This window comes from Synchiropus splendidus, chromosome 7 (assembly GCF_027744825.2).
Source record: "Synchiropus splendidus isolate RoL2022-P1 chromosome 7, RoL_Sspl_1.0, whole genome shotgun sequence".
Classification (NCBI taxonomy): domain Eukaryota; kingdom Metazoa; phylum Chordata; class Actinopteri; order Syngnathiformes; family Callionymidae; genus Synchiropus; species Synchiropus splendidus.
In genome coordinates this window covers 27,377,316-27,393,452 of record NC_071340.1, presented here as the reverse complement: position 1 = coordinate 27,393,452, position 16,137 = coordinate 27,377,316, and the positions used below count along the sequence as shown (strand labels likewise).

Genomic DNA, 16,137 nt, shown 5'->3' with positions numbered 1-16,137 from the left:
GACTTCAAAGAAAAGAGCTGAAATGTTCAGGAATATTACAAATCTGAAATGGGTCTAATCTGTCCCCATATTGTTTTCTGAGGGAGGATCAGCCATGATTCGGCCCATTGTAGAAGTTCCTCACCAGGAAGAACACGCGTCTCTAGTCACTCAAATCGGTTCCAAATCGGATTTGTTTTGGACAGAACCTCATCAAGAGAGACATTATTATTGACAGTATCAGAAGGCCTCGCAGTGAAACAGACAGAGCTGCTCGAGGTTAAAGAGAAGGAAGATCACACTGAAGAGAGGCAACAGTGAGATGGGAAATAAGACCGTTGAAATGACGCCTGGCCTTTCACTGTGATAAAGAAGACTAAATTAACATTAAAAAAAGAAAACGTTTTCGTGTTTTACAACAGGAACGTACGTGTTAAATAATGACAAACGTATATAAATGTCTGCAGGTGAGGGCGGATCACCCGCTTCTATTCTGGAGGTGTCTAACCGGAAGTCAGGTGCGCCGCCGCCCCCTGCTCCGTGACTGTGGAGTGGCAGGTGAACAGCTGGTGAGTCGGTGCCGTCGCGTGTTCGGACCTGGCTCCTGGACTGAACACTCCATGTGTTCCGCTCGGACCGCCAACTCTCAGGCTGCCGTGACTCGACTGACGCCCAGGTGAGCGGAAGTGTGGCTGCAGCTTGATCAACTTTCACAGGAAACATCGGTCGCATGGACGTTCAGGCGCTCGGGAGTGACGTCGAGTCCAGGCACGAGAGCGCGTTTAAAGCACCTGGACTGGGTGTGTTTTGCTCAGTGTTGTCCGAGCGAAGCGCGCGCGTGTAATGTCACGTGGTCCGCAGGATGACTTGGTGTCCTCGACACGAGTGGAGTCTCGCGGTTTAATATCTGACGGAACTGTGACACGGACCTGACACTGACTCTTCTTCTGCGCCACTGACCGTGCGCAAAAACACGTGAATGCGCGGGAAAACGGTCTGTGGAAGCGGCACAAAAGTGACCAGCGGGGCTTCATCCTTTCACTGACTCGCGTTGCTTTCACACTTGTTTGGGAGCGTTTTTAACGCCACGTTGTTTAGTTTGAGTCACGCTGAAGTGTTTACTGCGCAAGCGCCCGCGGGCATGCGCCGTATGTTCCGCGGAGCTATGCTGCCACCTGCTGGTGACGACCTGCTGTGCAGCTCTTACTCGACGCTTCAAGTGAACTTGTTGAAAGGAAGTTCTCGTCGCAAAGAAGATCATTGTTAGGAATAAATCAGGGGAATTCGTGGCTTGTTGATGACGTCACGCGGTGGTTCAGTCCAGTATGATCCAGTGGACGGGTTGACACCCAAAGATTGGCACGGGCCGTTACCATGGCGACAGTGGAACCACAGGAAGGTGCAGTTCCAGGATGCAGAGGGCGGTGGATTCAACTCTGGACATAGATCATCGCCACTGTGCGCTCGGCCCCTGACCCAAGAAAGAATGACTGTCATTGCTCCCTCCTCAAGTGTGGCTGTCTCCACCATGGCAAGCTCTGGTGCAGGGGTGTCAGAGGGCCGCAGTGGATGTGGGATTCTGTTCCAGCACTGAACGCACAAACAGGTGAACCAATCAGGTGTAACCAACAGCTCCAGACTGACCATCCACTGATGCCAGTCTTCAGACCCCTGACTGGTGAGTAGGTCTCCTCTTGCTTGGTTGGAACAAAAGCCTGCACCCACTGCGGCCCAGTGAGGACCGGTTTGACACCCGTGCTCTCGTGGATCCAACCAGGATATTCATTCGTTCATGCTACAGAATGAATCCGTCCACCTCTGTCCAAACAAACGTTCACTCTGACTCTGCAGCAGGTCACAGCACTTAGCTTCACCATTCCTCAGAGAAACTCCTCCGCACGACTGTGTGCTGCGGGGAGAAGATCCAGATCAGCGTGAGGCTGTGTGCTCAGCCCTCCGCTGTTTGCTCTGCTAACATGCAACCGTGTTGTCAGACTGGCAGCTGATTCTGCACTGGTCAGACCCGTCCGTGTTCAGGGAGGAAGGAGAACACCTGGTGCTTCAGGTGGACACCACACTGCGTCACGCTCTCCATGGTGACCACTTTAAAAAGAGGGTTTCAAAACTATGGCAATGTATGAGCCGGCAAGCGTGTGAGCAAGTGGAGCCAACTTTTGCTCACACAGTAGACTAGAATTAAACAAAAGACGATGTTGTAAAGACTGCTGTGTGAAGTGTAACCGCTCACCTGTGGTGTGACAGGTGTGCGTCCTTTGAACGTTCGACAGAATGATGTCATCGTCGACTTTCCTGTTTCAGAACACTGAAGTTGTGTTTAACACTCCTTTTCCTTCTGTATTTTGGCTTGGCAGCGCCTCACGCTGGTCCGGAGTTGAATTGCTCGTGTATGTTAGCACAACAGCCCAGAAGTGGAAGCAGATGTGTGATTCTGGAGGGAGGTTGAGCTGAGTCATTCTTCGCTACGACTCGATTGAAAACCGCAGTAAAGACCCACGGAGCGAGTGGCTCCGCAGCGTCCCATCTTGGCTGGCTAACTGCATGGCACTGTGGCTGTGCTTTCCCAGGGAAATGAACTGGGGCAAAGTGGCATCACTTCTATAGGCTGTTGACGTCACAACGCGCTACGCTGGTTGAGCCAGCTAGCGTCGGGTTATTGTCAGTGTTTGTCCAACAGTTAACAGCAGTTAAATTGCTGCGATGCGTCAGAATCTATTTTAACGCTTTATGTGCATAAGAGCCAGAAAGTCTTCCACCATGGAACTGACGGATTTACATGGCAACCTGAAGCGGCCCTTGAGCAGTCACATGACTGGCTCCTCATCGGAAACCCGGTTATATTTGAGCATTTTTTTCTGAAGCGTCATTCTGAAGCGACAGACGCCTGAGCGAGACGAAACTTCGTGAGCTCATGTTCCGATGGCCAGAAGCAGCTGACAGAACAGAGCAGTAGTTCACTGTGACCTGGATCACAGGACAAGACACGAGAGAGACCCAGGACCAGTGGAGGGATGGTCTGTCTGGGACAAGACATGAGAGAGGCCCAGGACCAGTGGAGGGATGGTCTGTCTGGGACAAGACACGAGAGAGGCCCAGGACCAGTGGAGGGATGGTCTGTCTGGGACAAGATTCGAGAGAGGCCCAGGACCAGTGGAGGGATGGTCTGTCTGGGACAAGACACGAGACAGACCCAGGACCAGTGGAGGGATGGTCTGTCTGGGACAAGACACGAGACAGACCCAGGACCAGTGGAGGGATGGTCTCCCTGGTCTGTCTGGGACAAGACACGAGAGAGACCCAGGACCAGTGGAGGGATGGTCTCCCTGGTCTGTCTGGGACAAGACACGAGAGAGACTCAGGACCAGTGGAGGGATGGTCTGTCTGGGACAAGACTCGAGAGAGGCCCAGGACCAGTGGAGGGATGGTCTGTCTGGGACAAGACACGAGACAGACCCAGGACCAGTGGAGGGATGGTCTCCCTGGTCTGTCTGGGACAAGACACGAGAGAGGCTCAGGACCAGTGGAGGGGTGGTCTGTCTGGGACAAGACACGAGAGAGGCCCAGGACCAGTGGAGGGATGGTCTGTCTGGGACAAGACTCGAGAGAGGCCCAGGACCAGTGGAAGGATGGTCTGTCTGGGACAAGACACGAGACAGACCCAGGACCAGTGGAGGGATGGTCTGTCTGGGACAAGACACGAGACAGACCCAGGACCAGTGGAGGGATGGTCTGTCTGGGACAAGACACGAGACAGACCCAGGACCAGTGGAGGGATGGTCTCCCTGGTCTGTCTGGGACAAGACACGAGAGAGACCCAGGACCAGTGGAGGGATGGTCTCCCTGGTCTGTCTGGGACAAGACACGAGAGAGGCCCAGGACCAGTGGAGGGGTGGTCTGTCTGGGACAAGACACGAGAGAGGCCCAGGACCAGTGGAGGGATGGTCTGTCTGGGACAAGACTCGAGAGAGGCCCAGGACCAGTTGAGGGATGGTCTGTCAGGGACAAGACTCGAGAGAGGCCCAGGACCAGTGGAGGGATGGTCTGTCTGGTCAGCCACGGTGCACTGAGAAGCTTTCATTCAGCTGCGGAGGGAGCCGCCGGTCGTGTGTCAGGAAAACAGCTGGGAAGGATTGAAACTCTGGTGGAAGATTAAATGCATGTCATCATCTGGAACCAAGTCCGCGACTGCACCTCCTCCCATATCTGTCACTATGTTTTCGTCTTTCATCTTGGAGTCATTTTGCTGCTGTCTATCGTCCTTTCATATCGCTATCATCCCTCCCTCATCCATCCATCCATCCAGCCACCATTCTATCATCATGCCAACCCTTCTCTCTGAACTTCAAACGATGGAGCTGCATCAGAGTTGGATCCAATCTGCCAACTGTAGCGTGGGACCCTGTGGTTCCTGGGCTGTGCAGACTAGACGCGAGGGACCTTGTAGAAGACCATCTTACAGTGTATGACAGGATGTTGCTATCCAGATTCGACTGAGCTGTGGCTCTGTCTGTGCAGATGCAGGAGGTGAGTGCGGTCGGCCTGCCGGACGATGACATGCTGGATGGAGACCTGGGGGACGGGATGGGAAGCAGGCCGCCCTCCAGCTCTCTCCGCAGCAAGTTCCAGAGCTCCAGCCTGGTGCCGGACGGCCAGTCGCCCAGGCGCAGCTGCCCCTCAGGAGAGGCGGCGTGGAAGCCCAAACTCAAGTTGGCTGGGTGGAAGCAGGGAGCCTGTTGGAAGCTGCCAGGTAAGCCCGGAGTCCAGCTGTGACCGGGCGCTGGTCACATGCTCTCCTCTCTCTGAGCACCTCCTGTCCGTCAGCAGGTCCCGTGGCTGAGGTGTCCAAGAGCGAGCTGAGCGCCAGGCTTCAGGAGGCTGGACAGGTGAGGAGAGGCTGGCGTCCTCTGGCGCCCACCACACCTGAGCTGTCACGGAGCCTCCTCTGCCCACAGATCATTGAGCTCCTGTTCTGCGAGCTGGAGGTGGCACAGCGCTACCTGGAGGGCAAATACGAGGCTCTGAGGATCTTGCAGGGGAAGGTAGGGAAACGGCACTTGGTGGCCTTCACAGTGAGCTGCAGGCAGTTCTGTTCTCCACTTGCGTCCAGGCCATCCTTGACAAAGCCACGTGCCACACCAAGAGCCTCCTGCAGAAGAGCGAGGAGAAGGCCAAAGCCCTGGAGAAGGTACGCAGCTGCTGCTGCGAGTGTTTGTCCGAGTTGTGTTGCGTATCCCTGGCTCTCTGTGTTGCACGCACAGGAAGTCAACTGTCTCCAGTGGGAGGTGAGCTTCGGCCAAGTGCAGCTGAGGAAGAGCGAGCAGTCCTGGGAGCAGAGACACAACAGGTGAGGGTCCCCAGGTCCACCTTCTGCTGCTCCGTCTTCTGACCGCTCCTCTCGCTGGTCCAGAGTGGTGAACGAGAACAGGAGCCTGAGCGACACCCTGGAGAAGCGGGAGAGTGAGATCCAGCACCTGCGAGCAGAGAACTCTGGTAGGTGGAGACCAACATGGAGAGGTGCGCGGCTGAGATGTTGCCGTGTGTCCAGCTCTGAGCCAGCAGCTCCTGGAGCTCCTGGCTCTGCTGAAGGTGAAAGAGCAGAGGACCTACCTGGCCACCAGACCTCAGTACACGCCGGAGAAGGACGCCACCGTCCTGGAGGTGGGCCCCTCACTACTTCTTCTTCCTCCACCTCTGAGTCAGTGCTTCAGGCGTTTGTCAGGGAATGGAATTCTGTCATCAGTCGTGAGTGTCGGGAGAGAAGAGATGAACAAGACGTGAGCCATTTCCATTGACACCTCCAAGAGCCCTTCATGCAGCGGGACAGAGATGGAGTGGCCTCCCCGAGTCACGGCGCCTGGACTCGGACAGAGGAGCCGCCGCACCATCCTGTCACGATCAGGCTTTTGCTGCCGATCACATGGATTGACAATGAATTTGTCCTCAAAATGATGAGAGCTTCTGTGGACATGATGTGAAAACATGAACCAGGAAGTCATTTGAATTCAGACAGTTTTAATAAACCTCTTTGAGGTGGCAAGAAATGGAAAAACCTTGCTGAATGCAGCAACTGTTCTGTCAAAAGAGGAGTGGTAGTTTCTCTGCTCCTGGGTTCCTCAGAGACAGACCTGCTGTCTCCATATGAGATCTGTGAAGAGAACTCTTGATTCTCCGTCTGTGACCTGCACTCTCAGTGCGGTGTGTGCTGATGTTGACAGCAGTTTCTCACTCAGAACTCTGTGTGTGTGTGTGTGTGTGTGTTGCAGCTGGCCGTGCTGGGCGCCTGTCGCTGCATCAGTGTGGACGAGTCGTGTCCGTGCAGTCGCACCGCAGCCGCCACCAGGAAGCAGCTCCTGCAGCTGCAGCAGGAAGTGAGCACCACCTCTCACACGTGTCCTTCCATGAAGCACACACACACACACACACACGTTTGCTTCAGACTGGCATGGAAGATGAAGCTCACTCTCCTCAGATCATGTCGTGATCAAGACTTGTTAGCTGTGACATGCTCAGGTTGTTTTGGGGTCAGAGATGCATGAAGAAATGTGGTTTGATTCTCTGGTGGATGACCAGGGCTTCCTAGCCCGACATGTACTTGACCTCCTGAGGTCCTGATCCTCCTCTGAGGACACCACGTATCTGCCTTACAGCGTTTGGATTCTGCATTTTCTCAAGGCTTTGACCGTGATCTCACAACATTGCAGTCAAATCGGACACATTTTCCAGCCTGGTGATGAAGATACTTGCAGCGATAACTGAATGGGGCGGGAGTGAAGTTGGCCCTGAACTTCTCTTCATGTGTGGCAGCTGGACTTCCAACACTCCCGGAGGGAGGAGGCGCTGATGGTGGCCGACGCCTTCCGCATCGCCTTCGAGCAGCAGCTGAGGAAGCGCAGCGACCGCCTGATGCTGCTGGCTGAGAGCAACGTGCACAAGCTGAGCCACTGCAAGGCTGAAGGTGCGTCCCTGGAGGAGACAGTGGGCTTCAGACAGAGCAGCGGCTGACCGGTCCGGGGGCGGAGAAGAAGGTTTATGTTTCCACCTGAAGTAGATCACGTCCTCTTTGTCCTGAAGTCTTTGTGCTTGAGGCCCCAGAGAGCAGCGCCACCTTTCCATCCAGACTCATTCATCCCCTCAGATTGACAGGCCGCGCCCTGTCAGGGCCACGCAGGTCAGAGCTTCTGTTGCTGATGCAGGACATGGGCAGCAGGGGCCACGCCTGGCCCTTGATCTCTATTGACTGGATGTGGCCAAAGAAGTTGTGCTTTTTTCATTCACAAATAATCATTATCTGGCCCCCGAATCACAGTGTTTCAGTTGAAGTTTCATTTCTATCGAAGGTTCTGCTCCCTCTCAGTCTCAGATGTCTCAGTCTCAGGTCGGTGCTGTGCCCACAGGTGTCAGCAGGAGGCCCCTGGTCAGCGTGAGCCAGCGGCTCAGGGCCCTGCTGCCCCCCAACCTGGAGCTGAGCGTGCCCGACCACCTCCTGGAGGCGCTGTACAGGCTCATCGACCTGGTAGGTGATGGATGACATCACTCCCCGCTGGGGAGGAGGAACTCACCGTGCCGGTGTCTGCAGCTCAACGACAAGGAGGAGGCGCTGGCGCACCAGAGGAAGGTCAGCATCATGCTGGCGCACAGCGCCGAGGAGCTGCAGAAGCAGCTGGACCTGGACTGCAGCCCGGCCCAGCCCGCGCCCGACTGCCAAGGGGCCGGGGGCTCCTGTCACCCGGAGGAGCCCTCAGATCAGGACCGCCTTCACATGGACTCCACAGCAAGCCAGGGCCAGAAGGCAGACCAGAACCACAGTCCCGCTCCGTCTGATGCACCTCCAGTGTCATGTGACCCTGCCCGAGACCAGAACCACAGTCCCGCTTCGTCTGATGCATCTCCAATGCCATGTGACCCTGCCCGAGACCAGAACCACGGTCCTGCTCCGTCTGATGCACCTCCAGTGTCATGTGACCCTGCCCGAGACCAGAACCACAGTCCCGCTTCGTCTGATGCATCTCCAATGCCATGTGACCCTGCCCGAGACCAGAACCACAGTCCCGCTCCGTCTGATGCACCTCCAGTGTCATGTGACCCTGCCCGAGACCAGAACCACGGTCCTGCTCCGTCTGATGCACCTCCAGTGTCATGTGACCCTGCCCGAGACCAGAACCACGGTCCTGCTCTGTCTGATGCACCTCCAGTGTCATGTGACCCTGCCCGAGACCAGAACCACGGTCCCACTCCGTCTGATGCACCCACACCTCCAGTGTCATGTGACCCTGCCCGAGACCAGAACCACAGTACCGCTTCGTCTGATGCATCACCAGTGCCATGTGACCCTGCCCGAGACCAGAACCACAGTCCCACTTCGTCTGATGCACTTCCAATGCCATGTGACCCTGCCCGAGACCAGAACCACGGTCCCGCTCCGTCTGATGCACCCACACCTCCAGTGTCATGTGACCCTGCCCGAGACCAGAACCACGGTCCTGCTCTGTCTGATGCACCTCCAGTGTCATGTGACCCTGCCCGAGACCAGAACCACGGTCCCACTCCGTCTGATGCACCCATACCTCCAGTGTCATGTGACCCTGCCCGAGACCAGAACCACAGTACCGCTTCGTCTGATGCATCTCCAGTGCCATGTGACCCTGCCCGAGACCAGAACCACGGTCCCGCTCCGTCTGATGCACCTCCAGTGTCATGTGACCCTGCCCGAGACCAGAACCACAGTCCCACTTCGTCTGATGCACTTCCAATGCCATGTGACCCTGCCCGAGACCAGAACCACGGTCCTGCTCCGTCTGATGCACCTGCACCTCCAGTGTCATGTGACCCTGCCCGAGACCAGAACCACAGTCCCGCTTCGTCTGATGCACCTCCAGTGTCATGTGACCCTGCCCGAGACCAGAACCACGGTCCCGCTCCGTCTGATGCACCTCCAGTGTCATGTGACCCTGCCCGAGACCAGAACCACAGTCCCGCTTCGTCTGATGCACCTCCAGTGCCATGTGACCCTGCCCGAGACCAGAACCAGGAACCGGTTACCTTGCCTCCACCTGAACCGACACAAGCTGAGAACCCCAGTCTCCCCAATTCTGAATCACCAGCAGCAGACCTTTGTGAGGACCAGATGTGCAGCCTGTCTCAGTCGTCGAACTGTGTGGGAGCACCTGATCCAGTACCAGTCCAGACTGGGAGCCCCAGCGACACAGTGGTGACCACGACCTCATGTGATGACGCACAGGACCCACATGAGGACCAGAGCCAGTCGGTATCTGGTCCACCTCAGCCCACACAGGAGCAGCAGCAGAACTAGAACCGTGGACCCTCAGAACCTCTCAGCGCAGCCCTGCTGACGAGAGACCCGCTTGAAATCATCAAGACCCGAAGTCACCTGAGCCCAGTGTGCCCACTTGGCGTCCAGCAGAGGGCGCCGTTGACCCGAGTGTGAGGGGAGCGTGTCGCTGCACTGCGATCTAAAGCGGGAACTCGAAAGGTCGTCTGCGGGATACGTCACGTGACTGCCTGATTCCTTCCGATTCCACAAGGCAATATTGAATTTAAAAAGATGTTGGATGGAAACGACACCATTGAACACCGAACCGAACACAAAGTCGTGGTCAGGTCCGACCATCCCGAGCGCACAGGTGCATGCTGGGAGCCTCAATTTGAGGCGCCCTCGAGGAACTCCAGGCACCGGACAATGGGTCTCGGGTCACGTGACTTAAAGTTGGATTTTTAAAGGTCCGCCTCCACAGTTTTAGATACGATGTTAGAACGTTCCCTGGGCGGGGTCCGGTTTGAGTTTGGATTTCTGAATCAGAACAAGACCTCGAGTGACGAAGCTCAGTGTCAAACGGACACTCAGACGCTGCTAACACACGACAGCGTGTCATGTGATGCGCTGCCCATCCCTGCCAGCAGGGGGCAGTGACGAGCCGCCACCTGACGGCGAGGAGTCGCGCTCCCGCTGGAGCTGGCGTGCGTGTCACGTGGTGACGCGTTGATGCGGCGGCGCTCGAGGGGCCAAACTCAGCTTCCACTCTGGGTTTGGCCCCGAATTCCTCTTTAAGAACCATGTTTCCATCCCTGCTGGCGCCAAGAGCGTCACGTGATGAGCTTTACTTTACTCTCGTTGTGTTGGCATTTCATGTTCGGTTTTAGATTTCTAAATAAAACTACTCTGTTTTTTGTCTTTATTTTCCGTATTTTTATGTTTGGCGCCCGTATATATTCCTGCAAAGTTGTTAGATTCGACTGCCATTTTTCTACATCATGTTAAAACGTTGAATTAAAATAGATATTAGATCATATCACTTTTATTATTGTTGTTATTATATACTTTTAAACCGAATGACGCCCGCTTTGACGGCGTATCTTGTTCCTCAAAACAAATTATTAAAAGATATTGAATATATTCACTACACTAAAAACACCTTCCATCAATAGTAAGTTACATTTGGAATATCGGAATAAAACGGATGTAAAATGAAATTAAGCAAATAAATAAGCAAACAACATATTAGAAACGTTATTTTCCTCTTTTCATAATATTTCCTTCCGTCCTGTGTTCAGGTTTGACGAACACTGAAAGAATGAAAAAGATATTATTTTTGTTGTTATCATTACATAACACATGAAATTATGGGGGAAAATCTGTTTGAAAAAAATGACCATTTATTTCACCGTCTAATTTTACAATGCTCATCATGATTATTATAAACTCAATGATCATGAAGTACCTCGGTGATTCGTGTCCTTTCGTGAGTTTGCAATGGAGAACAAAAATGAAAAAGCAGATTGTCTTCTCAAATCTGACAGTGGGGGTCAGATTAGAGTCAGATTAAAATCCTCTCAGGTTGTCCAGGTTTTCTCCGATCAGATTTCATGCAAAACATTTGCGCCTGGTTTTTAAAGAAATAACTCTCCAAATGAGCTCTTTTTAGTCGACTCTAACTGGATCATGTTCAGGTGAAAAATAAGAACTTTCCCTTTATTTTATTTTTTTATTTTAAATTGTAACTTTTAAAATTTAAGTTTATTTGATTTAAGTTTCCCGCCTGTTCACTGAATCCCCGCGGCTCTCGCGGGCCGAACGTCGCCCGCTGATGCTCCGCTGGCAGAGTGGAGCTTGTCCCTCTCGAAAGCGCAGTGTATTCATTTACTATTATTATCATTGGCCCTTCACAACAACGTTCTGACTCAAGATTTTCCCCCTGAAAAAGTCAGTGTAAGGAAATGTGTTTTTGAAGCTATAGACATCTCTGTTTATTGAAACTATGACTTTAAATATCTGAAAAATGAAACAACCTCTAAAACCCAGCAACATGTTATAGCAGGAAAATCCTGTTCATCCAAGTAGTTGAGCCTTGAGCTTCCATAAGACGCCGAGTGCTTGGAAAGAAATGTCGGTAAAACCAGGCATCAGTTGGTGGAGGACTTTCTGGGGCCTGTAGAGCTGAGGAGATATTTCGTCTGAGAAAGGGCCTCAGAAGCTCCTGCAGTGAGACCAGCAGCAGCTCTCAGCAGAGTCTCCGGGGCCCCTCAGCGGGGCCTCTCCCGGCTGGACGCAGAGCTCCGTCAGCCGGCGCTGGCGTGACATCATCAAGACAAACGCGGGTCATCACAGGTCAAGCATCACCATCATCATCATCATCTCTGAGCGGCAGCGTGAAGCACGGTTTCACATTAGCCTCATTAGCTGCAGACAAATGTGCCGCGCTCCGGAGAGTCGGCTGCTGAGCGATGGCCGTCTTTGGCCCTTCGAGCGCTAAATGGAGGGGGCTCTGAGAATGAGCTCGTCCGAGCGAGGCGTGAGGGACGAGTGGTTTACACTGACCAACCTGCGGAACCATCCGGGCGTGCGCGGGTTAGAGAGCAGGCTCCGCCCCCCTCCTGGCCCGCGTGGAGCCGATCCCTCTGCCTGACCTGTTGACCTTCTAACAAGAGCTTTGATGCTTCGTGATTCGATGCTATAATGGATCCAGCAGACCGGTCCTCACAGGGCCAGGGCGGTGCAGGCACACACGGCTGATCCAGCAGCTGATCACAGTCAACAAAAACCCGCTCCTCAATGGCCCTGTGAGGACCGCCAGCTGTGGGGTCAGTCGCCCCGCACTGCTGATCCGAGTCCCGGATCTGGACTGCCACTCACTGGTGCGTCACTGGCTGACCGTGTGTTTCCAGCCCTCCCTCTGGACACTGACTGGCTGCACGGGATGTGAGCCTCAGTGCTGGATGCAACAGGCAGCGCTGACCCAGCTCTGGGCCACACACTCCCACCCCCTTCCTTTCAAGAACAAAAGAGTGGCGGCACGGCGGCAGAGGCAGGCTTTTAGGGCCGCCTCCATCCCCAGGCGCTCCATTTGGGACAGGCTGAGCCTCCAGGACTTCTCTCTGATGCACTCTGGACAATGTGGGCTCCATTGATCGGACCTAAGCTGCCGGGCCGGCACTGACCGGAGCCGCTCCATGTATTGGCGTGATTAATTAAAAAGAAAATGGCTTTTAGCACGGCTGGCTGCGTCCGACTCTGAGGTGGCGGCGGCGGCGGCGGCGCGGGGGAGGGGCTGCGACTGGCACCGGGCTGCACTGCCGGGCTGTGACAGATCGCTGCTGCAGGGCTGCTGGATTCACGAGCCATTACTGCGGCGGGCCACTGAGCTAGTTGCTGCATTATGTTCCCCGTCCCCCTGCATTAGTGGCAGCGCCAGTGACGCGGCGCACGGGCCGCCGCGGCCTGCTCCCCTCCTCCTGCTTCCCTTTCTCTTCTGCTGCTTCCAGTTGAGTTGCTGCCGCCCGCAGTGATCAGAGGACAATGAAGTAACCGCCGCCATTGTGCGCCACGCTCGGCTCCAGCTGGCCGCTTTCCACTTTTTGTAGGACACGATGGACTTGCCTGACTTCTTACCGATGAGACGAGCCCGCGGGTGTTTTTTCCTCCTCTGCACACAGATAAAGCCGCCGCGGCCTGGAGACTCCCGGGCGTCCTGAGTGCCATCAGCACCGAGACTCCGGCCTGAGGAGGCCTGCCAGCAGCTGCTCAGCTTTGCACCAAACGTTACATGTGCTTACAAGAAAAATATGAATGTCTATCTAGTCGCCCTCAGCTTCACATCAAAATAAACATTTGTATCTACCTAGTTTAAGTTGACCAAATGGCCGCTTTGCAAATGACACTCTGTTCACATAGAGAGAGCAGGGCTCGTCTTGTCACTACAAAAATGGCCGACCCGATGTTTGAGTTTCAACTGGTCTGGCCGACTTACGATCTGCTCGACTTACGTCCACCTGTACCTTTGACCACGGCCAGCAGATGCTTATTTTTATTTTTATTCAATGTCTGGCACCGCAGCACGTAGCAGCCCGGCATCGCGTACGACAGTGACGGCAGCACCGTATCCCAGCATCTCACTCTCACACAACCATCTACCACTACAGTCGCACCTGTAACTGACTTTTTGACTGTTGAATTCGTGAACAGCCTTTGTTGTTTATTTTATTTTATTTTATTTTATTTTATTTTACTCCAAAACACTTTCCTAGTTGGTGGGCTCCCCACTGACTATGGCAATAAATTTGATTCTGATTCTGATTCTTACCACCGGTTGGTCGGAACGATCCCAGTCATGAGTCAGATGTTACTAGTAGCGTGTTCCGGTATTTCTCAGAACTGGGAAATTCCAATCTCACCATCCCGAGGTCACATTCCAAGATGGCTGCTCGGCGTGTCAACGGTGAGTAGAGCTGCTGCCATGTTGCGGATATTTTTATCACTACATTGGTGAAATGCCTCGTATTATTTGAAGCATGAGCTTTTTTCTGAGGTGTCATTTGAAATATTCTTGCTAAATATAGGAAGTACAATGCGCGCAGTGCTAATGGCGGCTATCGCTAACCTGGTAACTAGACCCCAGGGAGCCCTGCAGTCACTTCCCAGCTCTGAGCGCCGAGGTCACGGCAGTCACCATGAGTTACCAGTCGTCATTCACCTCATGACTCGAACTGAAGTTGGTTCGAGAGCGACTCTCCACCGAGTCACTGCCTGATGCTATTCCTCCTCACTTCATGTGTTGGTTCTTGCTGTGGACAGCACTTACCCCACACCGGCGGCAGCTCCACAGGTAGATGGTTCCCACCGTCATGGGGGCGGGGCCAGGGAACGGTTGTTCTGCCATTGTTGTCGGGAGGCATCAGGCCAAAACACCACTGTAAAGGATGAAAAACCTCTCTCTCAGTATAGTGTCATCAAACATGTGGTGGATTTGCACAGCGCCACCTAGCACACATACCTGAACGCTTCTCTCTCATTCCGCCAAATAAATGGGAGTTCAAAACATGAAAAATTCACAGAAATAAATAAACAACACAACGTTGGCTGCGGTGAAAACAGCGCCCCCTGTCTGAAGCAGCTGGAGCTGCAGCTGATGGGAGGGTTCCGTCCAGTGTCCACGGACATGTTTACACACTGCTTATTTTAGGTCAATGTATTGACCTCTGTGGACGAGGAGGCATGCATGACAAGTGCTGACAAATACTGTGGCCTTGATGTGCCATTAAATGATTGACCGGGTCCATTTGGACGGGGGAGGGGGGCTGGAGTGGTGGGGGCAGGGGGCAGCGCGGGCAGTGTGGAAAAACAAACAAACAAAAACGACTCCCAAAGTCAAACTCTGATGACGTGAAGGACCGCCTCTCCAGTCCCACTGTGGCGTGACTGGGCTGTCAGCAGGAGCCTGACGGAGCGAGGTCCGGACACGGCTCCATGGAGAACCTGACTGAACATGGCTTCCAGAAACGTCCGCCGATTGTGTTGAGACGCAAGTTACAGCAACACAGTCAACCAGGGTTCCTGAAGACGACATGTGACCACGCCGCTACACGCCAAGTGAACAACCTGCCAATGTGGCTCTATGCTGACCAGAGGTCCAGAGGAACGGAGGAGGACCTGAAGGTTGAGTCTGGAGATCAAATGGGCCACATCTTTGATCTGAAAAATCATCTTTGTAGGGAATCGCACTTCAAGAATTTGGTCAGAAAATCATCATCATGCGATCACGTAGATGTATTGGATTTGAGATTTCAAAAAAGAGAGAAATTTTCTATTTATGTAGGAGTTTTTTTTAATCAATTTATATATTGCTTTGACAGAAGGGATTTTTGTTGATGAAACGTTCGAGGCAACTTCTGAACTGTGGCAAGAGCACTGCCTCTCTGGGAACGCGTTCAGGGCTGCGCTCACGAGGAAGAGGAAGACATCACTGGTCCTGTCTCTGGAAGCTCGTGGAGAATGTGTTGGTTGAGGGAGCAGCATCTTCTCAGGCCGTGGAGCGCTGCTGTGGCCCAATGTGAAGCGGCCGGGATGAAGCCTGGAACCCTGATTCTTCCCTCTGTGGAGGAGTCCCAGTATCTGGAGGTCTTGTTCACAAGTGAGGAGTGTGAGTCTGCAGAGGAAAGGTCAAAGGGCAAGGCTGGACTCCCTGGCAGACACAGTCACTCGTGAGACCCTCCTGCACTCACAGGAGCTGCTGGAGTTGATGTTTCCAGGTGGCCCTAACCCCGTCCCATGAGCTCCCCCGGGCGTGTCCTGCTGGGCGGAGAGCCAGGTGTAGAACCAGAGCTGAGAAGCTGCTCGCTCCACCTGAGTCTGGGCCTCTCAGCTCCAGCTGCTGCCCCCCCGACTTGATTTCAGACAGGCAGAGGAAGCAGCTTTATTTTCCGCTGATATTGTGCACATATCTTTACATTGCTACGAATAAAAAGATGGACTTCTTTTCTTTATTTTTACCAATAAAGCGAGCTGACACTGTGTCTTGCGCCAAGCACGTGGTTATCAGTGTCCTATCTATTTACTCCCTTTCGCTTTGCTCCAGCAACATGTTCCAATACACCGCAGAATCAACACAACTCTGGCCATAAACACAGAGCGACTCCAGCGCGCGGGACCCCCACAGGGCCCGCGCCCGCCCATCTTTGTTGTTGTTGTTGTTGTTGACTTGTCCTGCTGCTGATGAAGTGCTGGAGCGAGAGAACTCATAGACACAGTCATTAGGGGGACGGGGGTCACGTGGCCGCTTCAGCTCGTCGGCGATGAGCGCGCCGCTCCCCCTCTCGGCCAAGTGGGGGCAGTAGCGCCCCGCGCAGCTG

The 16,137-nt window shown here is 54.0% G+C and overlaps 1 protein-coding gene across 3 annotated transcripts; it reads left to right on the top strand.

Moving 5' to 3' along the window:
- The first annotated feature begins 510 nt into the window (after positions 1 to 510).
- On the top strand, positions 511 to 10,328 carry ccdc125 (coiled-coil domain containing 125). 3 transcript variants are annotated; one of them, XM_053870884.1, is made up of 12 exons: positions 511 to 655; positions 4,513 to 4,744; positions 4,819 to 4,880; positions 4,950 to 5,036; positions 5,105 to 5,182; positions 5,256 to 5,341; positions 5,405 to 5,487; positions 5,543 to 5,655; positions 6,261 to 6,365; positions 6,802 to 6,952; positions 7,392 to 7,510; positions 7,574 to 10,328. In XM_053870884.1, exons 2-12 carry the CDS (start codon positions 4,513 to 4,515, stop codon positions 9,305 to 9,307), a joined length of 2,850 nt encoding a protein of 949 aa, XP_053726859.1. In that variant the 5' UTR covers positions 511 to 655; the 3' UTR covers positions 9,308 to 10,328. The 3 variants fall into 3 exon arrangements, with proteins under 3 accessions (XP_053726859.1, XP_053726858.1, XP_053726857.1); XM_053870883.1 differs by having other exon boundaries at positions 4,822 to 4,880; positions 4,950 to 5,341; XM_053870882.1 differs by having other exon boundaries at positions 4,950 to 5,341.
- The last annotated feature ends 5,809 nt before the right edge of the window (positions 10,329 to 16,137 follow it).

Excerpts from the sequence above, each read along its gene's own strand:
- ccdc125 (XM_053870882.1), top strand. The coding sequence starts at position 4,513 with ATGCAGGAGGTGAGTGCGGTCGGCCTGCCGGACGATGACATGCTGGAT. Across the intron at positions 4,745-4,818 it reads AGCCTGTTGGAAGCTGCCAG|CAGGTCCCGTGGCTGAGGTG; the intron begins GTAAGCCCGGAG and ends CCTGTCCGTCAG. Across the intron at positions 7,511-7,573 it reads TGTACAGGCTCATCGACCTG|CTCAACGACAAGGAGGAGGC; the intron begins GTAGGTGATGGA and ends CGGTGTCTGCAG.